This window comes from Sugiyamaella lignohabitans, chromosome C, assembly GCF_001640025.1.
Source record: "Sugiyamaella lignohabitans strain CBS 10342 chromosome C, complete sequence".
Taxonomy (NCBI): Eukaryota; Fungi; Ascomycota; class Dipodascomycetes; order Dipodascales; family Trichomonascaceae; genus Sugiyamaella; species Sugiyamaella lignohabitans.
In genome coordinates, this window is record NC_031671.1 from 367885 (window position 1) to 395241 (window position 27357).

The 27357-nt window shown below is 48.2% G+C and overlaps 7 protein-coding genes across 7 annotated transcripts; 4 read left to right on the forward strand and 3 right to left on the reverse strand.

The window, feature by feature from the left end:
- Positions 1-3706: 3706 nt before the first annotated feature.
- RSR1 (Ras family GTPase RSR1) lies at positions 3707-4657 on the forward strand (the record flags this gene model as incomplete). The annotated part of the gene is made up of 1 exon (XM_018880857.1): positions 3707-4657. One exon carries the CDS (start codon positions 3707-3709, stop codon positions 4655-4657), a length of 951 nt encoding a protein of 316 aa, XP_018733506.1.
- Positions 4658-5128: 471 nt separating this feature from the next.
- On the reverse strand, positions 5129-6934 carry AWJ20_3826 (methylcrotonoyl-CoA carboxylase beta chain, mitochondrial precursor; the record flags this gene model as incomplete). Its single annotated transcript, XM_018880858.1, has 1 exon — positions 5129-6934. The coding sequence occupies one exon, from the start codon at positions 6932-6934 to the stop codon at positions 5129-5131; it is 1806 nt and encodes a 601-aa protein (XP_018733507.1).
- Positions 6935-7785: 851 nt separating this feature from the next.
- On the forward strand, positions 7786-8961 carry AWJ20_3827 (isovaleryl-CoA dehydrogenase, mitochondrial precursor; the record flags this gene model as incomplete). The annotated part of the gene is made up of 1 exon (XM_018880859.1): positions 7786-8961. One exon carries the CDS (start codon positions 7786-7788, stop codon positions 8959-8961), a length of 1176 nt encoding a protein of 391 aa, XP_018733508.1.
- Positions 8962-12240: 3279 nt separating this feature from the next.
- OSH2 (oxysterol-binding protein related protein OSH2) lies at positions 12241-15651 on the forward strand (the record flags this gene model as incomplete). Its single annotated transcript, XM_018880860.1, has 1 exon — positions 12241-15651. The coding sequence occupies one exon, from the start codon at positions 12241-12243 to the stop codon at positions 15649-15651; it is 3411 nt and encodes a 1136-aa protein (XP_018733509.1).
- Positions 15652-19195: 3544 nt separating this feature from the next.
- MEP3 (ammonium permease MEP3) lies at positions 19196-20671 on the forward strand (the record flags this gene model as incomplete). Its single annotated transcript, XM_018880861.1, has 1 exon — positions 19196-20671. The coding sequence occupies one exon, from the start codon at positions 19196-19198 to the stop codon at positions 20669-20671; it is 1476 nt and encodes a 491-aa protein (XP_018733510.1).
- Positions 20672-21120: 449 nt separating this feature from the next.
- Positions 21121-22368, reverse strand: csn2 (COP9/signalosome complex subunit Csn2; the record flags this gene model as incomplete). The annotated part of the gene is made up of 1 exon (XM_018880863.1): positions 21121-22368. The coding sequence occupies one exon, from the start codon at positions 22366-22368 to the stop codon at positions 21121-21123; it is 1248 nt and encodes a 415-aa protein (XP_018733511.1).
- Positions 22369-23611: 1243 nt separating this feature from the next.
- NAM2 (leucine--tRNA ligase NAM2) lies at positions 23612-26317 on the reverse strand (the record flags this gene model as incomplete). The annotated part of the gene is made up of 1 exon (XM_018880864.1): positions 23612-26317. The coding sequence occupies one exon, from the start codon at positions 26315-26317 to the stop codon at positions 23612-23614; it is 2706 nt and encodes a 901-aa protein (XP_018733512.1).
- Between the last annotated feature and the right edge of the window lie 1040 nt (positions 26318-27357).

Here is a 27357-nt window from a genome sequence, read left to right on the forward strand (position 1 = left end):
CGGTGTTCTGAGCACCCATATGTATTTTGAACGCCGGGTAATCTAAACGCCTTCATATCACACACTAATTCTGACCCTTCCAGCAAACATCAAATGTAATAAACTGTTCTAGATAAACATAATTACTTGTATCTCCAGCTGATGGCTCCCAACTAGTATTTTTGTCTAGTTGCACAGGTTTTCAGGCTCATTGAGATACAAGTGTGCAGATGGTAGAACAAGACTTCAGAATCAGCTCTCCCGACTGATATTCGCTGGTTTTACGGCATTCCAACTCGCGAGTAATGACATTACCCCTTTTTTTTCATTCTCGCTCAAATCTCATCACCAGACGCTCTACGAACCACATTTCCTCCAGCCTTCTTTAGCTACTTTTCCTTATTCCTTCCTGTTTCTAAATCTCCTCCATTCACTTAACCCTTGGCTCTTAGCTTACTCTTAACGAAGAATCACCTTCTGCCACTGAACGGACTGTGCCTCCGGCGGCTGGGGCTCCGCCCCAGACCCCGCGGCTCCTCTCGCTGCGCTGGAGTCGGGCTTGGCGGATGAGCACCAGCCGAAACACACCCACGCCCGACGCCGCTCTGCGAAGCGAAGCACAACGGGGTCTGGGGCAGCGCCCCAGCCGCCGGAGGCCAACCCAACCCAACCCCCGCCGACCAGGCCCTGTTTACATTAGCGTTTGCAGGCCACATTCTTCGCGGTATATTTTCGGAGATGCCCGTGCAGATCTAAACAGAGGAGCGGTGCGTTTTGACAGGAGCGTCTGAAGACGCGATGGCGGGCCACTGCACAGGACCGAAGCCCTTTGTGCGGGAGGACCCAGCGGAGCTGCGAGGCAGCACGCCCTCACTGCTTTCCAAACGCGACTGGTGTTTAATAAAAAACGGCCGCACCAAGCACCAGGTCTAACTCGGGTCTGTACAGAAAACACGGACTCTCACTCTCCCGCCAGGCAGCAAACCGCGCTGGTTCGTGTACTTCCAGTGAGTCTGAGACATCGGCGCACTGTTCACGGGAACGACTGCTGGCCTCACCAACGGATCCAGCGGTCAATCTCAGATCGATTCATCCCCGAACGACAATCGGCCACATCCGATCCCCGATGTCGTGCTTGGACGGGGTCGGGTGTTCTGCCTCCGGCGGCTGGGGCTCCGCCCCAGACCTTGGTTGCTCCTGCTTCGCAGGAGTTTGCTGGGACTGTCGACGGAAACGACTCGAGCGTAGCGAGAGGAGCAGGGGGGTCTGGGGCGCAGCCCCAGCCGCCGGAGGCAGCACCCCCTGAAAGCGCCAGTTTGGACTGGCGCGGCCGCTGCAAGGGAGATGGTTTCCCGGATATAGCCATGTAGATCATTTCATTTATCCCAGTAAAAAGTGCCTTCCCGTGCCGCTGTGGCTCTAGAAATCATCACAAATGAATCATAATTTACACCGAAATGATCTGGCCCTGGCCATGTCTCAATTGCATCTTCCGTTCCCCCGTTGCCGGAGATCAAATATGATCAAACCCCGTTATAATGATCGTCACCTCCAGCAGTTTTATCCTGCATGGTCAGACCTGGTTTGCATGTAATCAGTCAAGCTGCCCCGGCTGGCTGGCTAGCTGGCCGGCTGGCTGCTGCTGCTGCTCCATCAGATGCTACTAGTCACACCCTCACTCACTTACTCACTCACTCAGGCCATCAGAGAGTTGTTGTGACTGCACGGTCCAATGACACGGGCAGCAACCAAAACCAACTTTGGCCGTGTCACGAGTCACCCGCCAGCCGATGGGATCTTGGCCAAATAATATTATGGGACCGCACAGACGACTAGCGGCCCTTGTATCGCTAGTGTCAGCTGGCGTCGCTAGCATCGGCTGGCGTATTCGGGTGTGTTCTGGCGTTAGTTTGTTTACAAATGGGGCCTATTTTTCAAGCGACCACCAGCACTCTGCCAGCACCATCACAAGAGCAGCAGCAGCAGCAGCAGCCCACCAGCGATCAGGTCAATATATTTACCCAACTGGGCCAAACCAGACGGTCGGTCCATGCAGGTAAATAGAAACTAAAGCCGCTAGCACCTGCGCCATGCCAATTTAGTTTATTTAATTAAATTCCAAGGGGGTAGGGGGCATCTGGCTCCGTCAGCTGGGGTCTCTGCTCCAGACCCCGTAGCTCCTACTCCGCAGGAGTTGACTGGGACCGTGGACCTTAACGACTCGAGCGCAGCGAGAGGAGCAGCGGGGTCTGGGGCGGAGCCCCAGCCGCCGGAGGCCGAGTCCCGGACCCCTGATCTCAGATCTCAGATCTGAGATGGACTATCGGTTCAAAGCAGCAAAAGAACAACAAACGATGAGCGAGGCCTATGATCATCGACCGAGGAAAACACGGAGATAAAAAAAAAACTCTTCGCAAGAATGGGTGCTCCGCTTCTGGAGCGTGGTCGGTCGGTCGACCGCAAAAAATGAAAAATGAAAAATAATTAAAAAAAATAAAAGTAAACAAAAACAAAAATAAACAGAACCCACCCACCCTCGCGGTTCTCACACCACTCATTTTCCCCCCTGAGAAACTGTTGTTTATTTCCCAATTAGTCTCACCACCAGCCGTGTCGCGGGCCCATGCCGCTTGGACCCACTCACGGTCTGGGGAGGGGTCTGCCTCCGGCGGCTGGAGCTCTGCCCCAGACCCCGTGGCTCCTGCGAAGCAGGAGTTGGCTGGGACCGTCGACGTGGACGACTCGAGCGGAGCGAGAGGAGCCACGGGGTCTGGGGCAGAGCCCCAGCCGCCGGAGGCAATCCCCCCGACCGGTGCAACCCCGACCCCCCTGAACTGCAGCCAGCCACGTCTGCACGGTGCGGCAGGAAACACGAAACACGTAGGACCAAAGCGGCAGAAAAAACAAACAGGGCTGCTGCTGAGGTGCGCTGGTGCTGCTGTTGTAGGTAAATAAAAGAAAATAAATAATAAAAGCGACTGGTACCGCACCATCATTAAAATACAGCTTCTTTTGACCAGTGGTTTAATTTTTTTTTTCTGTTGTTGATTTCATTTTTTATTTTCTGTTTTTCTTGTCTTCAACTTGACTTTTTGATTTTTCGGTTTGGGTATTTTTAATTCCAAAATAAAAAAAGACTGTTTCTCGTCAAACGACTTGGTTGGCGGTGTGTGGCTCTCTTATTTTATTATTTTTTTCTATTGTTTCACCTTTGATCACACTGGTGAAAAGCTGCTTATCGACTCACACACATCAGCATAGTTTTTTGAGTTTATCCCTATTTTACCCCCTATTTTTCACCACCCGGCACCAGCCATTTCTCCTGATAGTTATCCCTTTTTATTTCAGATCAGATTCTTTTTCTTTTAGTTCTGGTTCTGGTTTTGTTTCTCTAAATCGTGCACTTGACCAACTGAAAAATCAAACGTGGTTGAACTTGACAATTGCTGGTAAATTTTCAATTCAGTCTGTGGCTATTTTTCAATTTCACGGTGCTGAAATCTAAATTAAAAAAATATCACCAAATCTGCATATTCACCGGTTTACGTTTATTTACGTCTATTTATATCTGAACTCAGTTCGATTGGCGGGTACTCAAGCTGGCTTGACTGTTCAATTGACTTTTGATTTCGTCTCTTTGATACTGTTTGTTTTTTGATTTTATTTCATTTCATTTCATTTGATTTGATTTGTTCGTTTATTTGACTTCTAACTCGATCCTTTCGCGATGAGAGACTATAAAGTAGTGGTTCTAGGAGCCGGCGGTGTAGGCAAGTCGGCACTGACTGTGCAATTCGTTCAAGGCGTGTATCTTGAGTCCTACGATCCGACTATTGAAGATTCATACCGAAAACAGTGTTTGATTGATAACCGATCATGTACTTTGGAAATTCTTGACTCGGCAGGAGTCGAGCAGTTCACTGCTATGAGAGAACTGTATATTAAAAACGGCGAGGGGTTTATTCTCGTGTACTCGGTGACGAATGAATCCTCTTTACAGGAGCTGTTGGAGCTACGAGAACAAGTCATCCGAATTAAAGACAATGCCAATGTGCCGATTGTGCTGGTAGGAAACAAATGTGATCTGATGGACGACCGCGTGGTGCCTGCCAAGGTCGGTGTTCAAGTGGCCGATTCATGGGGTAAAGTGCCGTTTTACGAGACCTCGGCCAAGTACCGGTTGAATGTTGAAGAAGTATTTGTGGATCTTGTTCGCCAGATCATGCGTCGCGACTCAGGATTCGGTTCATCTTTAGGTATGCGCCAAGGCAGCATTGACGAATCAACCAAGAAATATATTCTCGGTCACGGACATAATAACTCGTCGAATTCACACTATTATTCATCACACGGCCGCCAGTTGTCTCATAACGGATCCAACAATGCATCATCCGTGGCACTGGCCGCCGCTACTCATACCGCGTCAAACTCGACTTCGAGCACTTTTTCGTCGCGATCCAACTCACACACCCAAACACACTCGGCTGCCTCACTCGAAGGTTTTGACCACGCATTCCTCACCACCGACCCGGCCGCTAAATCCACCCGAAACAAGCTCCTGCGACACAAACCCAGCAACCGCAAGCTCTCTGGAAAGGCCTCAACCCTCTCCCTACGGCGCAACCACGCCAACCCTGCCTCGGCAGGCCAAAAAGACAAGGACTGCCTGATTATGTAGCCTGTACCCTCACTCCCTAATGCCATTGATGACCCCTGACCCCTTAACGTGGCCTGCTGCCTCCGGCGGCTGGGGCTCCGCCCCAGACCCCGCTGCTCCTCTCGCTTCGCTCGAGTCGTTACGTCTACGGTCCCTGGAATCTCCTACGAACTATGGTCTGGATCCCAATGAGTTGTGACAGGATACAAGTCTCAGAAAAAGTGGACTTGAGATGTATGAGTGGCTCTGGTTCTCGAGGGTATCTCTTCGGGAATACGGGATTTTCTCAACCTGTTCCGAATCAGGAGCAGCCATGGACTGTATCCGTTTAGGATTAGAAAGTGCCATTTGGAACTGGAGAAGTTTCTCGAGGAAAGCACTTAACGAGCACGAGGTTTTCACAATCTCCTGCGAAGCAGGAGCAACCAGGGTCTGGGGCGGAGCCCCAGCCGCCGGAGGCAGCGTGATACCGTAGAAGAAGCTTTTGTTAGATTACATACGCCAGATACCGAAGTCGTGAGGAGCGGCCGCTTTTTGGGCGAAACGGGTGGCCTGGACGACTCGGGATTGGGCGCGGATTTCGAGGGCTTGGCCGAGATATTGGCGGGTTTGTTGTGGGAGGATGACGCCGTCATCCCAGAGCCGGGCACTGCCGAATTTGACGAGCGACTCGCGTTCGATCCGGTCACGGAGAGCGTCTGATTTGGCTTTGTTGGATGCGGAGCCAACTGAGTCCATGACAGAAGCCAGCTGCTCAGCTCCCATGACAGCAGTACGAGCATTGGGCCAGGACCACAAGAAACGTGGTTTGTATGCTCGTCCACACATTCCGTAGTTTCCTGCTCCGTAACTACCGCCAATAATGACTGTATACTTCTCAACACCAGCTCCAACAACGGCATTAACTAGTTTGGCTCCGTTTTTGGCGATACCACCACGTTCAGCATCGCTGCCAACCATGAATCCAGAAATGTTCTGGAGGAATACAAGTGGAATGTCTCTCTGTTTACACAGTTGAATGAAATGTGCTCCTTTGAGTGACGAGTCTGAGAAGAGAGGTCCATTGTTGGCAAGAATTCCTACCTTGTGACCCCAGATCTCACTCCAGCCACATACCAGAGAAGTACCGTATTTCTTCTTGAACTCGCTGAATCGCGATCCGTCTACAATTCGTGCAATCACTTCTCGAACGTTATAAGCGACCTTGAGATTTGTTCCTACTACACCTCCTAGTTCTTCTGGAGGGTACAGAGGCTCGTCTATGGTCTTTTCAGGCTGAGCGGACGATGCTAGAGTCTCTACCTTTGGCCAGTTCAGATTGCCTACTGATTGTCTGAGAAGAGCAATACCTTCTTCCTCAGTTTCAGCCAGATAGTCGACTACTCCACTAACACTGGCATGCATCTCACCTCCTCCAAGATCCTCAGCACTCACTACTTCACCAGTGGCTGCTTTGACGAGGGGTGGTCCTGCCAGGAAAATATGGCCTGTTCCTCTAACAATAATCGATTCGTCACTCATAGCTGGAACATAGGCACCTCCGGCTGTACACGGACCCAGTACAAGTGCTAGTTGTGGGATGCCCATAGACGACATTCTCGATTGCTGGTAGAAAATATGGCCAAAGTGATTGTGGGCAGGAAACACATCTGACTGGTGGGGAAGATTAGCACCTCCGGAATCACTTAAATAAATACAGGGCATGTGGTTTTCTTGAGCAATCTCTTGAGCTCGCAGGTGTTTGCGGACTGTGATGGGATAGTAAGTACCTCCTTTGACAGTGGAGTCGTTTGCAATAATTAAACACTTGACTCCTTGTACAATGCCTATACCTGTAATAATACCACCTCCTCTAATATCTTCTCCTTCATAAAGTTCATGACCAGCCAATAGCGACAGATCCATGAAACTGGTACCGGGGTCAATTAGAGCAGCAATTCTGTCCCTTGGTAAAAGCTTCTTTCTAGCCAGATGTTTAGTACGGATTTTCTCGGGGATTTCATTGACATCCGTGACATGGTTATGAATAGCTTGAATTTCCGAGATCAATTCGTTCATAGCAGCAGCTTTTTCTTGAAACTCGGGGGATGTATTTGAAATGGCTGTGGGTAGTGTTTGTAGAGACTCTGTCTGGTACTTGGAAGCAAATAATGAAGCCGTTGAGGCCAATCTAGACTCAATTTTCACGCCATGAACTCCACTAATACTCGTACACCGAGCCAAACCGAAATGCAGACCTGAACTTGATCGTACACCATGGCCCAGGCTCGAAATCGACCTCAATGACCATTGTAACATGGTTTCTTTCCGCTCTCTCTCTTCTCGTAATAAATATAATTCGTTAGATGATGATTTGTCTCAGAACTAGTTACAGCAAAATCCAATGCTTTTTCTTTTTGGTCTATTTCAACAAACCAATCAATTATCAATATAAACAGCAGCCGGAAACTAATTTATACAAACCAAGCTTGTAGCGGATCCAGTTGCTAGTAAACAACATGGACCGATAAATCTCCGTGGATTTTAAGCCTGCTGGTTTAGTGGGGTATACGCGGCTATCGTCGGTTTTGGTTAGCATACCCCACAAACATCGACCCTCCGAGGTGGGGTAAATGCACCCCTGGTTCTACAATTCAAGCACGCCGATATTTGACCGAAATCAGTCTGTTTGTATTTAAACCTGTACATTTGGCAGAACAGGCTTGGCGGACCAGTCAGAAGTTGTTTTGTTTTCGACTTTTATTTTTGGTTTCAGTTTCAGCTGGAGACAGTGCCGTAGTCAGTTCTCGTTTATCATTGCAACATTTCACATCAAATTTCAGTTGACATCTCACTTCACATCTCAGTTCACATCTCATTTTAAAACTAACTTCAGTTATCCAACTGTGTTGTCCAATTAAATATCCAGCCTGTGTTTAACTCTGCTCTTAGATTTGCTCTTTAGCTCTCTGAAATTCACCTCATTTAACTCGGTTCAGCCGGCCACTAGCTCCACTGGTACCTCTTCTATCACCTATTTTATCTGCTCTCTTTATTCTGGAGTCCTACACAATTGAAAAATGCTCGCGAGAAACTTTAGATTCGGACAATCAGTCCTGAGGCAAACGACGGCCAGATCTGCCGTTTCAATCAGAAACACGCTGAGTCGAATGTCCTCTCGAGCCTACAGTGCAGCAGCAGCTTTAGACGTCGAAGAGCTCAGAGAAGCCACTATTGCCTTTTGCAAAGAAGAAATCACTCGTGAAGTAGCAGCTGCTACTGATTCCAACAACTCATTCCCAAATGAACTGTGGCCCAAACTGGGTGAAGCTGGTTTATTAGGTATCACTGCCAGCCCTGAATACGGTGGTTTGGGACAGGGATACCTGGCACATTCGGTTGTAATTGAAGAACTTTCTCGAGCCAGTGGATCTATCGCTCTGTCATACGCTGCTCATTCTAATCTGTGTATCAACCAACTGACTCTTCATACCACCCCAGAACAGGGTGCCAAGTACCTTCCAGACCTTATCTCCGGCAAAAAAATCGGTGCACTTGCCATGTCAGAAGCAGGATCTGGTTCTGACGTTGTTTCTATGAAAACAACTGCCACACTTTCTGACGACGGGTCAGGATACTACTTAAATGGCACCAAAATGTGGATTACCAACGGTCCTGATGCTGATACACTTGTGGTGTATGCCAAAACCGATCCTAAAGCCGGGTCTAAAGGTATTACTACATTCATTGTTGAAAAGGGCATGCCCGGGTTCTCGTGTACAAGAAAACTCGACAAGCTTGGAATGAGAGGATCCAACACTGGAGAATTGGTATTTGACAATGTGTTCATTCCTAAAGAGAATGTTCTCGGAAAAGTTGGCGGTGGAGTTTATGTTCTTATGAGCGGACTAGATCTCGAACGACTGGTTCTAGCGGCCGGTCCTGTCGGACTCATGAAAGCAGCCCTTGACGAGACTCTACCATACGTTCACACCCGTCTGCAGTTTGGCCAGCCCATAGCACACAACCAACTGATCCAAGGCAAGCTGGCTGATATGTACACAAAATACGCTACTGCCCGAGCATTCCTCTACGAAACCGCTCGAGCAGCCGATGCGGGCCACAAAGACACCAAAGACTGTGCCGCTGTGATCCTGTACGCTGCGGAACGAGCCACCGAGGTCTGTCTCGACGCCATCCAGTGTCTCGGCGGCATGGGCTACGTCAACGAAACAGTCCCCGGCCGTCTTCTCCGCGACGCCAAACTCTACGAAATCGGCGCCGGCACCTCTGAAATCCGTCGCATGGTCATCGGCCGCGCTTTCAACAAAGAATACCGCCAATAAACGCATTTTCTCACACTCTTTTTCCCCTGGTCTGCCTCCGGCGGCTGGGGCTCTGCCCCAGACCCCGTGGCTCCTGCTTCGCAGGAGATGGCTGGGGGCTCGGACTGGTCTCCGGCGGCTGGGGCTCCGGCCCAGACCCCATGGCTCCTGCTTCGCAGGAGATGGAGGGGACCCAAACGAACCGACTCGAGCGGAGCGAGAGGAGCAGCGGGGTCTGGGGCGCAGCCCCAGCCGCCGGAGGCAGGTCCGGGACAAAGAAGAGCTATTTACATTTAATTACAAGGTTCAGGAAGACACTTTCAGGGTGGAGAGAGGGATCTTGCCCGAGGTGACTTGGGAGATAAGCAGTTTGGCCGAGGGTGACAGGGTGCTGTTGGCGTTGAGGGTGTTGGCCAGTGATGTGAATCCCACGGTGTTGGAGGGCGCGGTGATAGTGTATTCTTTGAACGAGCCGTTGACGGTCTCGTGGACGAGTTTGGCAGCGAGGTCGCGGTTGGCTCGTAGCAGTCGTCGTTGGTTGGGATGAAGACGCAAAGAGTTGATGGCGGACCATACACGGGTGTCGTAGGTGACTGCTGATGGTGCTAGATTGTGCACAATCTTGGCGGGAGAACTGATGTTATTGACCTCGACATATGAAGTAGACGGTCTGCCGTATGAAGCGAGTCCGGTGATGATATCAAGTCCGGTCTGAGCGGTGATTCCAGATGCAGTTTTGTTAGAACCATCAGTCGAGGCAGCAGACTGGCGTGCCCGGTTAGCAGCTTCTCGTGATCGATTGTTTCTTCCATTCTTGTTACGGTTATTGAGATTGTTTCGCTTTTGGAAGTTCTGAACTCCGGTTCTTGATGAGTTGTAGTTATAAGACTGTTTCTGACCAGGTCTGGCTTGACGGAATGTCTTGGCTTCCTGAGGAGCAGCACCACCCCAAGCCCGTCTGGTTCTGTTGAACGACGAACTATTAGCTCTGTTGTTGCCTGACAGAACTGATGGGTTGTTTGATGGTGCTACATGCAGATCAAGCTGTTCTTGTGACGAGTGTGATAAATTCGACGAGATTCCTTCCGAACTATCGTTGCGATTGTTATATCTTTGGAAGTTGTTATTATTACCACGGTTCTGGCCCTGGTACGAGGTCTGATTACGACCTTGTGATTGGTACGATCTGTTGGATCCAGGACCTCCTCTTGAGTTCTGACCGTTATTGCCAGCAGATCCAGCATTGGCAGTTCCATTATTGCTGTTGTTTCTGCTACGTTGGTTGGTTCTGTTTCGTTGTCTGGCATTTTGGTTGGCATTCTGGTTAGCATTTTGAGCACCTCTGAAGTTACCGCGTTGGTTACCAGTCTGATTTGAACGAGGACGAGACTCCGACTTGGGTTTTGTAGGGGTCAAAATCGACATATCTTTGAGCTGAACAGGTTCTTTTTTGTTCTGAACATCGTACAAAGCATCGATTCTGTTAATAAACGACATGACATCGAACTTGCCGGACCCGGATCCGGGCCCCGAGCTCGGCTGCTGCTGGCTAGGCCGATTACCAGCAGATCTGGCAGCACCACTGGAGCTCAGCATTCTCAGCCCCGAGCCGAGACCCACACGCAGACCCTTTCTTTGCACAGACAATCTCAGCATTTTGGTTCAGGTTCCTATTATTCACACACTCAGGCCTGCCTCTCAATCAGATCACCAGTTGAAATTTTCAATTTCCACATGCACGTAACTTCCCGGACGACAATCGCACGGCGCTATACATTCAGGGGGATCTCAGGGGGGCCTGCCTCCGGCGGCTGGGGCTCCGCCCCAGACCCCGCTGCTCCTCTCGCTTCGCTCGAGTCGTTGCGTGGGGGGCAGTCGAGCGGTTGACAAGGGGTAAAAGGGCAGCAGCTGCCGTGATTGGCTGCCGTTGCCTGGCTCCGCGACCGGCTCTAATCCTGCGAAGGGACCCCCAAGCAACGACTCGAGCGAAGCGAGAGGAGCAGCGGGGTCTGGGGCGGAGCCCCAGCCGCCGGAGGCAAAGCCCCCGTCTCTAGAACCCACTCCCCGACCCGGGTGAAGCAGGGCCCCAGACCCTGCGTTGCCGATCCCCGGAGGGAGGTGTGGTATGTCGGAGGGGCAGTTTTGTGGATCCCGGATTGAAGTGGATGGGATTTAAAGAGATGGGAGGGAGAGGAGTTTGGAAGAGGGGGTTGGATAGGGGAGAGACGGGGGGAGAGGAGAGGGGGGCCCTGGCGAGGCTGATGCAGTTACCCCTGAGTTGGCAGGCCACGGGCCGCATTTATAGTTGGGACTGGCAGGTGCAAGGAGCGGCGGAGCAGCAGCAGCATAAATCGGCGGAACTGAGATCGCAAATCAAAATAAACAAGAGCAACAAGCACCTTGGACCCACTGGCGACGGTGGAGAAACGGCAATTGCGACTTTGAATTGAGCCGGCGGTTGGCTAACGAGACATTTGCAATGGCAGATAAATTGTGAGTACCGAGAGATGGTGCCTCCGGCGACTGCGCCCCCGTTGTGCTCGCTTTGTGAGCGGTGTGGGGGAGTTGGAGGGGGATTGGGGGCTTGGTTGGAGGGAATTCGTCGGTTGGAGGGGGTAGTTGGGTGGCTGAGGGGTCTGTGGAATGAAATTTGTGAAAATTGGAGCGGATTTAGCCAGGAAATTGCCATGAAACAAGAACCGAGAAGTCCGAACCTCGGCCCCATCCCGAACAAACCATACGAAACTGGACTTCCCCGATGGTCGACTCGAGCGAAGCGAGAGGAGCCACGGGGTCTGGGGCAGAGCCCCAGCCACCGGAGGCACACCCCGACCTGTCAATTGCTAACAGAGATAGGAAAGAAGACCCCACACCGGATATTGGTGATGACGAGGTAGCTGATATCAACGGTAAGTAGCCCAGTTAGGAACAAGCAGGGTGACAGAAGAGGTTGTGGAGATGGGTGAGAGGGGGTTGAGGACAAGGGGTTGTCGGGTTGTCGGTATTGGTTGATTGGGAAGGAAGGTGGGCTAACGGATTTGGGTAGATTCGCTGGAGTCGTCGATTCTAAGGTTGAAGAAGATAGCGGCGCTGAAGTCGGGCAATATTGCCCAATTGGAGACTCTTTATAACGAACACAAAGAAGCAATTGGTTCGGACCGACAATTGCTACACACAGCAGTCCAGATCTCGAGTTTTCAAACGATTGAATGGCTGTTGTCTAGCCGTAACCCGTTTGTTAGTGAGATTGATGTCAATACTCAGGATAACAACGGCAATACACCACTTCATCTGGCTGCTATGTATGGCCGACAAGAAATCGCATTATTGCTACTCAACCAGCCTCAGATTAATGATACAATAGTCAATTCCAAGGGGAAACAGCCAGTAGAGCTGTCGAAGACTCCACAGATAGCAGAGGCTATGCAGATAGCCCGTGCTCAGTATGTGGAAAAAGTAGCGTTTTTGCTGAAGAAGTATCTGGATGAGGAGAATACCGCTGCTCTGGAGGAGCTGTTGTCAATTCCTCGTGCCAGTGCTCTTTTGGATATCAATGGTCAGGATCCGGTGACGGGAGGTACGGTGCTGCATGATTTTGTCAGAAAGAAGAACAAGAAAATGGTGGAATTTATCCTGTCTCATGGTGGAGATCCATTTAAACGGGATTTTAAAGGGGTGCTTCCAATTGAAGTGACTAAAGACGATACAATTAAGAAAATGTTGAAAGCTGCCAAGAAAGAACAGACAGTGATAATTGGTAATGGAGACAAGGCTGGTGGGAGTGGTCCTGGTGGAGCGGTGGCTGGAGGGCCACGAGTGTCTGGTGAGAGTCCTAATATGAAAGGGTACTTGAAAAAATGGACCAATTTTACTGGAGGATACAAGTTGAGATGGTTTGTTTTGGAAAATGGTGTGCTCAGTTATTACAAACGACAGGATGATATACAACGAGCATGCCGAGGGTCTGTGAATTTGAAGGAAGCAAAATTGCATTTAGACTCGTCAGAAAAGCTTCGTTTTGAAGTGGTTATTCGAGGAAGCAATTCTAAATTCCATTTGAAAGGTAATCATCCTGTGGAAACTAACCGATGGGTATGGGCGTTGCAGAATGCCATTCAGTATGCCAAGGATCAAGATCGGTTGAAGAATGGCAGTGGTACAGCATTATCAGCCAGTTCTACCGGTTCTACTGATTTAAGACGATCAGGAACTAGCGGTTCGGTTTCTTCAGCACGAACTAATGCTACTACATCGACCACTGCTACTGGTGTTACCAGATCAGGTAGTGCAGGAGCAGCTGCTCGTGGTGACGAGAACTCGACATTGACAGTTCCCAATACATCGTCAGGGTCTAGTCGGATATCATCGTCTTCACGACGGTCACCGTCTTCTAGTAGTCACTCGCGAAGTCACTCGGCAAGCGAAATGTTTGCCAGTACTAACAGTAAAATCATATCTGGGACTATGAACCTACACGACGATGCCGAGTCTCGAGGACTTGGCGGTATTGGTTTAAATAGCAGTACCAAACTTGTCGACGATATTCTGCCTGAGGATGAGGACGTAGTTGATGATGACGATGACGACTATAGCGAGGGTCTGACCGACCCCGAGTCGTTTGACGAAGAGATCGGAAATGGCTCTGGCCTCAAATGGGGCCGTTTTGAAGACTCAATAACACTCGAGGCCAATGCTATTCGTGATTTGTTGACGCTAATTCGTGCTAAGAACCAGAAAAACATCGATAATCAGCCTGGTGGGTTGACTAGCAAGGAACTCGACGATAGTTTGTCTGCTATGTCTGCCAGTATTGAGACATTGGAATCAGTTGCCAAACAGCATGCCAAGCAGTTTAATGCTCAAGAGAGATACTACCAGCAAAAGATTGACCAGGCCGAGACGAAAGAACGACTGTGGGCCAAGAACCTTCGTGATCTTGAACTGGAGCACCAGAAAATCCAGGGCGATTTACATTCAGCTTTGCAAAAGAGAAAAGAAGCTACCAAGCTGTTGAGAGAAGCGCAGTCTGCTCAGGCCAGGGTCACTTCACCATCAGATAACAGTGGAGTCTCTACTACAGCTGCAGCTGCTGGTTCTGCAATGGCTGGTGTGGTCGCTGGTGTTGGAGCTGGAATCGCTGCCACTACTGCCTCGTCAGACGAGGGATCCACCTCGAAAACTGGTGACTCGGTTCCACCTAATCCTACTATCACTGCTGCCGGTCAAGCGTCTAAATCCGATATCAACCGACCTACTATTACCAGTAATGAAGAGTCTGACGATTCTGACGACGACGATGACGAGTTCTTTGATACCCTGCCCGAAGTCACAGACACCCTGGATGAAAAAGGCGCCTCTCTAGCCACTATCCACGAATCCACTTCTGCCGAAACCTTAGCAGTCGAGTCAGATCTCACTTCTGTACAGGAAAAGAAGAAACAGCTGATTACCGGACAAGACTCTTTTGCTGGGTATGAAGATGGACCTCGTAAGAGACTGAAACTGGATGCAGACGACCGGCCCAAGATCAGTTTGTGGGGGGTTCTCAAGAGTTTAATCGGCAAAGACATGACTAAAATGACGCTTCCTGTGTCGTTCAATGAGTGTACCAATCTGTTGCAACGATCTGCTGAAGACATGGAATACACCGATATTCTTGACCGAGGAGCCAAGATCGTCGACGACCCAGCTCTTCGACTCGCTCATGTTGCAGCGTTTGCAGCCAGTTCCTACTCATCAACTATAAACCGGATTGCCAAACCATTCAACCCACTGCTCGGTGAGACATTTGAATACTGCCGACCCGACTGTGGATACCGGTTGTTTTCCGAGCAGGTGAGTCACCACCCTCCAATTGGAGCTTTGTACGCTGAGGCACCTAAATGGGACTTCTATGGTGCATCGAATGTGAAATCCCAGTTCTATGGCCGCAGTTTCGACATCAATCCACTTGGTCGATGGTACCTGACCCTGCGTCCTGATGCCGGAGCTGGAGTCGAAGAAGAATTGTACTCGTTCAAAAAAGTCACCAGTAGTGTTGTTGGCATCATCACCGGGTCCCCTATTGTAGACAACTACGGTGATATGGATATCATCAACCACACTCTGGGATACAAATGTACCGTGAATTTCAAGCCTCGTGGCTGGAGCGGTAAGAACGCCTATGAGTTGAAGGGAAGAATCGTCAGTCCATCTGGAAAAGAAGAATGGATTGTTGGTGGCAGATGGAACGATAAAATCATTGCCAGACGTATTGTCAAGGGCCAAGAGTCTACTGGTGATGGAGTCAAACTACCAGCAGGCGACAGTAATGCCCCTACCTCGTCAGCCAATATCAACGCCATTCTTCTCTGGAAAGTACACGATCGACCTCCAGCACCATTCAACCTGACCGCGTTCGCCATTACCCTCAACGACCTTCCCGACAAACTTGCAAGATACATTGCCCCTACCGACACACGACTTCGGCCCGACCAAAGGGCCATGGAAGAAGGACGCTACGACGCAGCTGCCGACGAGAAAAAGCGAGTCGAAGAAAAACAGCGAGCGGCCCGCCGACTCCGCGAGCAATCGGGCGTCGAATACAAACCGCTGTGGTTCAAGAAAGACGTGCACCCCGTCACCGGCGAGGAGTACTACACTCCAACCCGCGACTACTGGCAGTACCGCCAGAACAAGTCTATCAAGACAATCGCTCCCGACATTTTCTAATCAATTATCTCCGTATTTAATAAACTAATTCACACGTTCTCCGGGGGGTGCACTGCCTCCGGCGGCTGGGGCTCCGCCCCAGACCCTGGTTGCTCCTCTCGCTGCGCTCGAGTCGTTTCGTCGACGGTCCCAGTCATCTCCTGCGAAGCAGGAGCTACGGGGTCTGGGGCAGAGCCCCAGCCGCCGGAGGCCAAATCGCTCCGTCGACGGTCCTAGCCATCTCCTGCGAAGCAGGAGCCACGGGGTCTGGGGTAGAGCCCCAGCCGCCGGAGGCAGGTCTCCCGTGAAGTGGTATGGCCCGCTACAGTGATAGGGGGCCTGCAGCGAGCTCATCGCCATTGCATCGCTTGTGAGACATGGGTCGGATGAGCCACCCGGTTATCTCCGGCGGTTTCACGGCTTGAGACAAATGGGATGGCACCCGATGTCAGCGGGTTTCGACAGCCGTAAGAGCTGAGTTAGGCCGCTGGCTGGCATGGAGCTCGAGATTTGGGCCAAGACAGGCGAGCTGAAATATGTAAACAGTCGAACCGGGGTGTTCGCCAGATACCTTGCTGGGTTGCTAAAAGATAGTTTAGGAGCAGTTGGCAGGTAGATAAGGGAGATAGACTGGAGAGAGAGCAGATAGTTGGCTTGATAGTGTACTCCTGAGAGCCATAAAACGGGCTCAAACTCTAATGAAGTCGCACGTTGTGCTTCCAGTCAAACCTTATATTAAGCTTGAACTGGGCCTGGAGCATGATAGGTAACAATAGAGTTACGAAGAAAGCTCGTGGCGTTAACTGATAGATAATTAATTTATCGAGATAAGAGTCTGAAACGAATGTCCGACTGGGATCCACATTCCCCACTTCTGTATGTCTAATACCTGTTATCTGTTGTTTGTTTATTATTTAGGGTCTATGTCTCTTGTCTGGGATTTCATATCTGACATTTATATCTGATATCTGAATTGAATGAGTTATCCCGAGAACTCGCACTCTGAGACTTGGTAGACGTCTGAGATTCAGTACAAACCAACACCAAGTAATTACTCTTTAACTCAAATGTGCATTGTCTTTGATCTTCAGCCAGGCTGATAGATATTGCGTGAAATTTTAAATCCCTTATTTGGCCTTATTTAGTTCCAAATACTGTTGATACTTATATATATATATAGACGACTCGGTTGACAGTCTAGAAGAATAGGGAGATTCGAGTCTGCCAGATTATGTATATTTTACAATATGGCTTATCTATGTGTATAATACATAATGTATATAGTATCAGTGAACCAAAACAAAAGCGCATATACTTTAACAATATATAATATTGGGACAAAAGAAAAAGAATATAAACTCAGATAGAAAGATATACTGAAATATTCGAGAAATACCTCTATCTCTATCTGTCTGTATCTCTACTGTTATCAGGCTGGATGCAAGGAGATGCAGGGTATCACAGAAAACAGAAATGATTATATATACATATTTCAAGCCAGCAACGTCAGCCTCAGCTAAAGGTAAATATCCAATATCGGGTCAAATATTGAGAGCTGTAGAGCTGAATAGAGAGACTGCTGATATAGCGTTTGTGGCTGTGGCTGAAGGCTTAGATGGCGGTTTGGCAGATGCCCCCCCTGCACATGAAAAGCTTACTTTTTCTTCCTATTCTTTCCAATTTAGGTCTGACTGGTCTCGGACTGGCGAAGATGCTTATTATCCTGCATATTTAGCCAGCCGTGTTAGTTATCTGTAGCCAATCAGCTCGAGCAGAAGTCTATCTCTCCGGCTGTATAGCACTAAAACAGATATTCTTATATGCATTCGATGAGGTAGATGCAGACGAGACGGACGACTCATCAAGCAGAATAGGCAGAATAGGCAGAATCAGGAGAAGTAGTCCAAGCATAAGAATGCAGATTTATATGAGCACAATACTCAGAAGTACTACTGAGACTAGGCTGAGATAGCGTTTGGCCGGCATGTGCCGGTACTGGGACAGACAAAAGAGGGGTTATAAGTGGGAAAAGAGACCATGAGCTTGGCACTTGATCGTGCTGCTATTGATGCTGGTTGGTTATGCAGTATTGCGGTGCTGCTGGCAGATAAGAGTGAGAATGTCAGTTGTTGCTTCGCTTTTATTGTACGAGGTAAATACGATTAGGAGGTTGATTACGCCGTCAAATAAATTCCCAATAGTACTTCAGGTTATGATAAAGAAGCAGCTGTTGTTTCTGCTGCTACTGAAGCGTTATTAACAGTATCAAGAAGAATTTTTCACCACACTTGCACTAGTAACTCTATACCTTGGCTGTAACAATAAAAAAAGCGAGTAAAAGTTTAAAAGAGACCTAAAGGGAAGAGATAGCGATGACCGCATATCCAGCAGCAGTTGCAGCAGTCTCGACCGCCGACCAGCCAAATCATTTCATCCACCCATCAGCTCTTCCCACCACTAGTCCCTCACCCCCAAAACCACATAATCCCCATCAGATCCTAAACCCAGGTCCAACCGGACGTCTCAGACGCTCGCGAAGCGAGCACAGCGGGGTCTGGAGCAGCGCCCCAGCCGCCGGAGGCAGAACCCCCTTCTCCGAGCCCGCTGGACAAGCGTCGACTGGGCAGCAGTAGCTAGGCCGAGACCGCTATCACTGTAGCGAGGATAAAGGCGACTATTCTGCCGGTTTGACTAGAATATTTTAACGGACCTGCATGATGAACTTTTCTCGGCAATTGATTTAACATTTGCACCCGATTATCGAGCCAATCACTCTGCTTCCAGGGTATAGTTTGTTTTTTTCAAGATGCCTTTTTCTGCAAAAAAATAAACCATATCTAAGACCACAGACTACATTGAGAGATTTTGGTATTGTGAGGTGGTTTATATATATATCTTGGGATCGCCTATAATGGGAGTTTTTATAGTTGACTAATAAATACAACTAATTGGTTTTAGTCGGTTGGCTGTTATTATTGAGTTTGAGCCAAAGGCAATAGACAGAAAAGCAAAATATCACTGGTTAGTTGAGTCTAAGCTGGTGACTACGACTTGTTTATCCGAGCAAAGTTGCTTGATCTGATTTCAACCCGCAGTCGCTGGCTCGTTGTTGTTGCTTTCGATCTTGTTTTCGATATAGTTCGGTCGGTCTAGTTTGCAACACTTTTTTTTTTGATTCTTTACATTATTTGTGCCTTTTGTTTAGGATTTGATATATTTTTATCTGGAAAGTGCCGTTTCTATTGAAGATTGATTTTTTCCGGGTTTCTTCTTCAACAGAGTCCTGAACTTCGATCGATATTATTTTCGACAACTTTATTTATTTTCATTCTTGAAGTGATTCACTAACTTCGGATCTTTGTTTTAAAATTTTTTTTCTCATTTTTCCTGTTTTCCATTTTTCTTTATTTTCATCTTTTTATTCTTGGGGTTCAAACTTTTTTGTTCGAATTTTGTATAACTTTTGTTTTGGGGTGTTTATATTCCGTGAACCTTAGTGACCGACCGTCATTAGAGCTTGGACGGATCGAACGATTTTTTTTCTTATTAGCATTCAACTCTCATCATGCATTCATATAAAGTGGCGGAAGACCTAAATCGAGCTCGGCTAGGAATAGTGGCTCGAGGTGACTCGTCTACCAACTTCAACTTCGATACCGGTGATGTAGGATATCTGATGGTATCAACCTGCATGGTATTCATCATGATTCCAGGACTGGGATTCTTATATTCCGGTTTAGCGCGAAGGAAATCGGCTCTGTCGATGATCTGGTTCACTTTGTCAGCCGGATGTGTAGGTATTTTCCAGTGGTATTTCTGGGGATATTCATTAACATTCTCGCCCACGGCCACTAATGGATATATCGGAAATCTTTATCAATTTGGCATGAGACATGTATTAGGTGGTGATGCTACATATCCCGAGTTACTTTTTGCTGGATACCAGGGTATGTTCCAGGCAGTAACAGTAGCTATTGTCATGGGAGGAGCTGCTGAACGAGGTAGACTGTTCCCTGCAATGGTAGTCACTTTCTTGTGGGCCACTCTTGTGTACTGTCCATTGGCATGCTGGGCCTGGGGTCCTAACGGATGGGCTGGTGCACAATGGGGAGTGCTTGATTTTGCTGGTGGAGGCCCTGTTGAAATCGGTTCTGGTGTAGCTGGTCTTGCATACAGTATCGCTCTCGGCAGACGTAAAGAGCAACTGCTGCTTAATTTCAGACCTCACAACGTGTCTTTAGTGACTCTAGGTACGGTTCTTCTGTGGTTTGGATGGCTGGGATTCAACGGTGGTTCTGCTCTGGGTGCCAACCTGCGTGCTGTATATGCCGTTTGGAACTCAAACCTTTGTGCTGCTTTCGGAGCCATGGCCTGGTGTCTGCTCGATTTCAGACTGGAAAAGAAGTGGTCTACTGTGGCCATCTGTTCAGGAATTATTTCCGGCCTGGTGGCTGCCACTCCTGCTGCTGGTAATATTCCCATGTGGGCATCGGTAATTCTGGGAGCCACTGCTGGTATTGTTTGTAACTTCTCGACCCAGATCAAGTACCTGATCCATGCCGACGATTCTATGGATACCTTTGCCGAGCACGCCATGGCCGGTATTATTGGACTGCTTTTCAACGGACTTTTCGCCGAGACCTGGATCATTGGTCTTGACGGGGTGACTGTGCACCCTGGCGGATGGATGAGCCACAACTGGAAGCAGTTGTACAAGCAATTTGCATACCTGTGTGCCTGTATGGGCTACTGTTTCGTGGTGACGCTATTAATCTGCTACGCCGTCAACTACATTCCCGGCTGCCATCTACGAGTCACCGAAGACGGCGAACGTGGAGGGATTGACGAGGACCAGATCGGTGAATTTGCATACGACTACGTCGAGATCCGCCGAAACTACGACTCCAAGCAGTTCGACGAGCCCATCATCTACGAGCAACGGGTCGAGGAGCCTGAGCACCCCCCCGAGGAGATCGAGGAGGCCGAAGAGCACAGCTCCACCACAAAAACCAACCCCCCACAGGAAAAGGCCTCTGCCTAGTCCTGTGAGATATTTATGTTATTTATGTTTGCTTTCTAGTATACTCACGATTTTTGTACTACTATTACTACTGACGGGTATGCCTCCGGCGGCTGGGGCTGCGCCCCAGACCCCGCTGCTCCTCTCGCTCCGCTCGAGTCGTTTCGTGGGGTGCGAGGGCTTTGGGGAGGAGCCCTAACTGCCGGAGGCGGATCATTTGTTAAGAAATATCGAGTCTAATACCAAAGGATATACTGATTGAGGTCGACCATCTGGAGATATTAGTCGGGCAAGCCCATGTCGAATTAACTACATCCACGCCAGATCCTTTGCACGATCAGTTATTAGTCGGGCAAGCGCATGTTGAGTCAACTACATCCATGCCAGATCCTCCGCAAGATCAGCTGGAGATAGTAGTCTGGATATTCGTCAGAAAAAAAAGAATTGCAATTAGATATAAATAAGAGGGGTTATGCGTGGATAGCAGAGTGGAGACGTTCGAGAGAGCCGAGCCAGTGGGCCAGTGAGACTGGACGTTGAGAGTCGGTGTGGGATGTTGTGGTGGAGGTGTTTGACGTGGAGGAAAGGCCGGCCATGGCGACTGCGTCGGACGAGGCACGGACCAGGTTCTGTTGTTCTTGCTGTTGGGCACTGTCTCGGTCGGATTCGTAGTAGCGAGAGGGTAGAGGTGCCACGTTGTTAGAAGAGGTGGATGTTGAGAAACGAGTGTCTTGTTTTGATGAAGAGACAGAAGCCGACTGGTTGGTGATGTTCAGGTCAATAAAGCCGTTAGTGAGATCGATTTTGGTGTTTGGAAGTCGGTCGTCGAGAATCAGACCAACTATGATCTCCACGAGTGTTGCTTGGTCGACTCCTAGTATGTTCTGGATATGGTCCAGAGAAACTCGTCGGTATGGTTTAACGAGATTGAGAACTCCTAGAGACCGAATCGACAGAACTATATCGTCGAGAAAGTTGGCAAAGAAAGAGTCGGACATGATTTCTGCCCTGTGAGTCTTCATGAGCTCGTTGAAACCTTCTACATCCGACTTTTGGAACACATCGACCAGCTGGACAATAACAGACACTTGAGGATCGTCTTTATACGGTTTGGTTTCTTGGGATTCAAACGGATTAATCCCGCTCTCAGACAGCATACAGGCGAGAACGTAATATTTCAGGACCTGGGTTCGGTGCAGTGAACCGGCTTCGTCGTAGTTCTTAAAGCTCTCGAAGAAGTCTTCGCGAGCAATATCCCATTTCTTTTCTTGCATGTGCATTTTGCCTCCACACTCTCTAATAACTCCTAGAATTCGTGGATGGAGCACTGCCGTCGTCACGTTGAGAGTTTTACTATATAGCTCTTTGAGCCGTTTGATGTTACCCGTTAGCATACATACCTGAATCTCCAGGGCGTATATTTCGAGCAGATATGTCGACATAATTGTATCCGAGCCACTATTAGTTTGATGACACACTTCCATGAGTTCATTGACAAGATCTTGTGCTTTGTCAACTAGTTCTCGGGAAATGTACAAGTTGGCCAGTTTCAGACTGGTTCGGATCCATAGTCTATCATTCTCTTGCTTGGCTTTTAATTTGTCCAGAGTTGTCGTATATATTTTATCCATAAAGTCCAGGTCGTCGCATGTAATTCTCTCAATTATATTGTTCAGCGACTTTTCAGCGTAGTTTTTGGTAATTACCGGGCTCGTCATTCGGTCCATAAACGAGCTGTATAATTTAAGAACCTTGTTCTTGTCACCAAATTTAAACGACAGTTTAATAGCCTGTTTCAGAGATTTAAAAGCCCATTCCGAGCTTGAATCTTCCTCAGAAGCAGCAATAAACTGCTCAACTGCTTCTCTTGGTTCATCTTCTTTCAACGCTGCACTATGTTAGTAGTGGTCCCCTTTCGTCCGCTTAAGTGCAAATATACTGACCCTTGGCATTATAATATTTATTTTCCTGTCCTCAGTTAGATATTTCAACTCATATCATTCATTGTCGTATTGGCTCATCTCAAGTACTACTCACCAAATCTAAACCCTCCTGGTTGTTCTCGTCCATAGCCTCGTCGTCATCATCTTCATAGTCGAAGTTATACTAGAAATTATGTTAGTATATCGAGTTCTGGAGCTCACAGCCCAGAAACAGCTAAACTTACGTCGTCCTCATCAGCGGACATCATAAAGTCCTCATCGTCGGACATTTTTCACTCCTACAAATTGCAATTGCTGGTATATCACTTATATCACTTTCTACAGTTCCAACATGAAACACATGCTGCATCGCGAAGCTGTTGCATAAAACGACCCGCAAGGCTGACCCGTACTGTGACCCGACTCCTGGATCACCTGCAAAAATCCACCCAGGGGGAGGTGGGAATACCTCTGGCGGCTGGGGCTCGGCCCGGACCCCACTGCTCCTCTCGCTGCGCTCGAGTCATTGCTTTAAGGCCCCCCAGAGACGTACCAGGAGTCGCCAGTGGGTCTGGTATCTTTCGCCGCACTTTTGTCCCTGCCGGTATTCAAAACCTTCAAATTTCAAGTTATGAACCCAGGGTTGTGCTAATTTACTCGTTCTTTTTCGTGAATAAAAGAAATTGGGGTTTCTGACTGCCTCCGGTGGCCGGATCCGCCCCGGACGGGATTGTGCTAGCTTCGCGAACAGCTCACAGCCCCCTGCAAACTGGTTTTTCTCCAGGAACTAAGCCCGGCGGCGGAAGCCACACCAGACTCGAGCGAAGCGAGAGGAGTAGCGGGGTCTGGGCGGAGCCCCAACTACCGGAGGCAGCAGGGGACCCTGCATGGCTCAGGTACAGATCGGCGGTGAAAAAGAAATTAACCTCGCAGGTTGATTTTAAGTTGATATGCTATTGGTCCATGTACAAGTTTAGTATTTACAGTTATGCATCAATGAGATAGACGACGGGTCTATGTACAAGTTTAGTATTTACAGTTATGCAGCAATGAGAGAGACAGCAGGCTTGCCGTCAGGGCGGATGACCCGTTTGATGGTCTTTCCAGCGAGGTGCTCGTCGCCGCCGTTGGATCTGATGAGAGCGATGAGTTCATCGTCTGAAATGCTAGTATCGGTAATTTCAAGTTCAAAAACCGATTTTCCATTGATGATTATTCGGTGCTTTCCAGACGCCTTTATAGTAACTTCGATAGGTGAAGGCTGAGGCCATCGCTGATTGAATATGGTAGTCCATTCCTTGCCGTCGGCTTTAAGCAGCTTTTCCCAGCCTTCCTCGGCATTCGCAGGAGTGACAGGTGAGATAAGCTGTAACAGAGTCTTGGTACTCTTATAAAGAACGGCGGGTGAGGTGGTGGGTGATTCGAGTCCATTGAGTATGGTTCTTGTAAGTTTCATGTAGTCAGAGATAAGTGTGTTCATAGACAGGTCTTCGTGAAGAGCAGCGGTTATTTGCTCGATCTTCTTTTGAACTTCATTCCACAGTTTAACGTCTTCAGCGCTCAGTTTCGAGACATCCAGTTCACTAGTAGTATCCAGCCCCTTTTCAATTGTAGAGTCTACGGCGGATTGAACTCTTGCCAGCCATCTCTCAATTCCAACGATACGTTGCTCCTCCCAGTTTAGAACGTCGCTCACTGGAGCCTGGAACAGAATGTGCGCACGAGTAGCATCAGCACCATGGCTGGTTATACACTTGACAGGATCTGCTCCGTTGAACTTGGATTTCGACATTTTCTCGCTACTGATTTCAGCAACCTTGCCGGTACTCTTAATAATAGGACCCACTTGAGGATTCGACTCATCAACTTCCTCGGGTTTCAAGAACCTCCCAGTCTCGCCATCGATCAGGGTTCTACCATGTACCATTCCTTGAGTTACAAGTCGTTTGATAGGCTCTCCATTCAAATCACCACCGGACCATGCTCCGGTTTCGGCGAGAAACTTGGATATGAATCGAGAGTAGAGCAAATGCAGAATCGCGTGCTCCACACCACCAATATACAAGTCAACGGGCATCAGAGTTGACGCTTTTTCGTAGTCGAACAGCTGGTTTGGGTTCTTAGGATCTGTGTAACGGAAAAAATACCACGAAGAGTCCATAAAAGTATCCATAGTATCGGTATCACGGTGAGCAGGTCCTCCACATTTAGGACATGTGGTCTTAGTAAATTCCTCACTAGTTGATAATGGAGCACCTAATCCATCGGGAAGCAATACTGGCAGGTCTTCTTCTGGTACAGGAACAATTCCACAGTCTGTTTCACAATGAATCATAGGAATCGGAGCACCCCAGAAACGTTGACGACTAATGAGCCAATCACGCAATTTGAGTTGAGTTGTTTTGGATGCCAGTCCATTCAATTTGGATACATAGTCAATGATGGCCGAACCTCCTTCTTTAGATGTGAGACCAGCAAACTGGCCCGACTTTTCATTTAGAATACCATCTTTTCCAGCAAAAATCTCACCGGGAGCTACAGTATCGCTTGCTGGGCGTACAACAACAGATGGTTCGACACCGGGGTTATTCTCTGCCCAGAAAGCGTTATCTCTAAGATCATGGCCCGGACAACCCATCACTGCACCATGTCCATAATCGCCAATCACATAAGGAGCAACAAACACAGGAATATCGTAGGTATCAGGAGTTAGCGGATTAGATAAAAACAAGCCAGGAATTTTGAACCCGGCCTTAGAATCTTCAGGTAAATTTTTAGCCTCTTCCAGGAACTTGGCCAGTTGAGGATGTTGTTTTGAGTACCACTCGGAAACAGGGTGGTTGAGAGATAGTGCCACATAATCCACACCAAAAAGAGTATCTGGTCTGGTTGTGAAAGCAGATACACGATCTAAACCAAGCTTTGAGATAAGTCCATTCTCAGAAGAAGGATTGAACAGAAACTGGATCTCAGCACCTTCAGATTTGCCTATCCAGTTTCTCTGCATTGTCTTGACTTTTTTGGGCCATTTATCAAGAACTTTCAGATCGTCCAGCAGCTGGGGTGCCAACTTGGTAATAGCCAAGAACCACTGCTCCAGCTTTTTCTTTTCGACAATGGCACCAGATCTCCAGGATCTTCCTTCATTATCAACCTGTTCATTGGCTAACACAGTCTTCTCTATAGGATCCCAGTTTACAACTGCCTCCTTTCTATAAGCGTAGCCTGACTCATACAACATAATAAACAGTTTCTGAGTGAACTTATAATATTCTGGAGAACATGTAATGACCTCTTTATCCCAATCAAGATCAGCCAGCATTATATCCATTTGTGCCCTCATTTTCTCAATGTTGGAGTAGGTCCAAACAGCAGGGTCCACATTACGCTCTATAGCAGCATTCTCTGCTGGCAGTCCAAAAGCATCCCAACCCATTGGATGAATTACATCGTATCCACTCAGTCGTCTATATCTTGCTAGCACATCGCTAATAGTATATACACGGAGATGGCCGATATGAAGGATTCCTGATGGATATGGAAACATGGACAAAACAAAATATTTTCCCTTGGACGTATCACTAGTAGCAGCATCTGCTCTAGGAGGATGTGATTTCCAGATCTTTTTCCATTTTTCATCCAATTGTGTCGACAAAAGGCCAGCACTTTCAGAATAGAATCTAGCACCATAGTTCAAAGCACATCCAGGCACCAGGCGCGGGTACTGCTGAATTACTCTAAACATTATTGCAATGCTTCTCTCCTGGAATCAAAAATGTGACAGAAAATTAAACAGTTCTTCAATGCAGTAAACTAAACAAAAATTGCAATAAAATATCAAAAAAGAATGACTGGGCCAAAACCAAAAAAAAAAATCCTAAAACTAATATAAATCCAAGCACTGATTAAGGAGAGATATGAAGATCAATGTTGACATATAAGTACCGTCGAAGAGGAATATATCCCCATATGTTGATCTCTGAATATCCAGCAAATCAATTTTCAAGCTATAAGCTATTAACTATAAGCTAATAACCGTCCAGCTGTAAAGCCAAGTGGCTTGTTTGTCGACTGTTCAATTGGATAACTACGTCTGGTTCAGTAGACTCATATGAGCCTCTACAGCGAGATCTGTATCGCATATAAACTTTTCAAAGGCCCAGTCTCGACCAGCTCCTAAAACTTCCGCTGCAGATGCGCGCCAGCGGCACGATATCTAATCTCCACGTCAAAGATAAAGTACGACATACGTATGACAGGTGCTTCAGTATAATGAGCTCTGCACCATACTTATATATACATAGAATCAGGCAGTGAGGCACTATCATCAATTGGTTGGCACATTAACTAGCGAGCACGAAACATTAACGATTCCTGCCAATTGTAATTCAGTATATAAAGCAGTCCAAAGAATCAATTTGAAATTCGATATCTGACGACTGGCACGACCGTTCAATAACGGCACGACGAGCGGTGATTGCATACAATAATTACAACTGCAGAGTGGACCAGGAACCACAATTCGCAGTCCACATTCCACATTCCACGACCAAAACACCAAAACAGAGCTTCTGGATTCACTTCCACTGGAGACATTTGGCAGACATTGGATCTACTCCTTCACGACATTCATTGACCCGAGATCCCTGAGCCAACGGCACCCAAAACACTTCGTCAACAAACATGTCGGTCAGCAAAACCCTACTTCGAACGGCGTACTCGCTAGCTGGTAAGTAACGACAACAGAGGTGTAGTTCTAGGGTGGGGTATACCTTCGACGGCTGG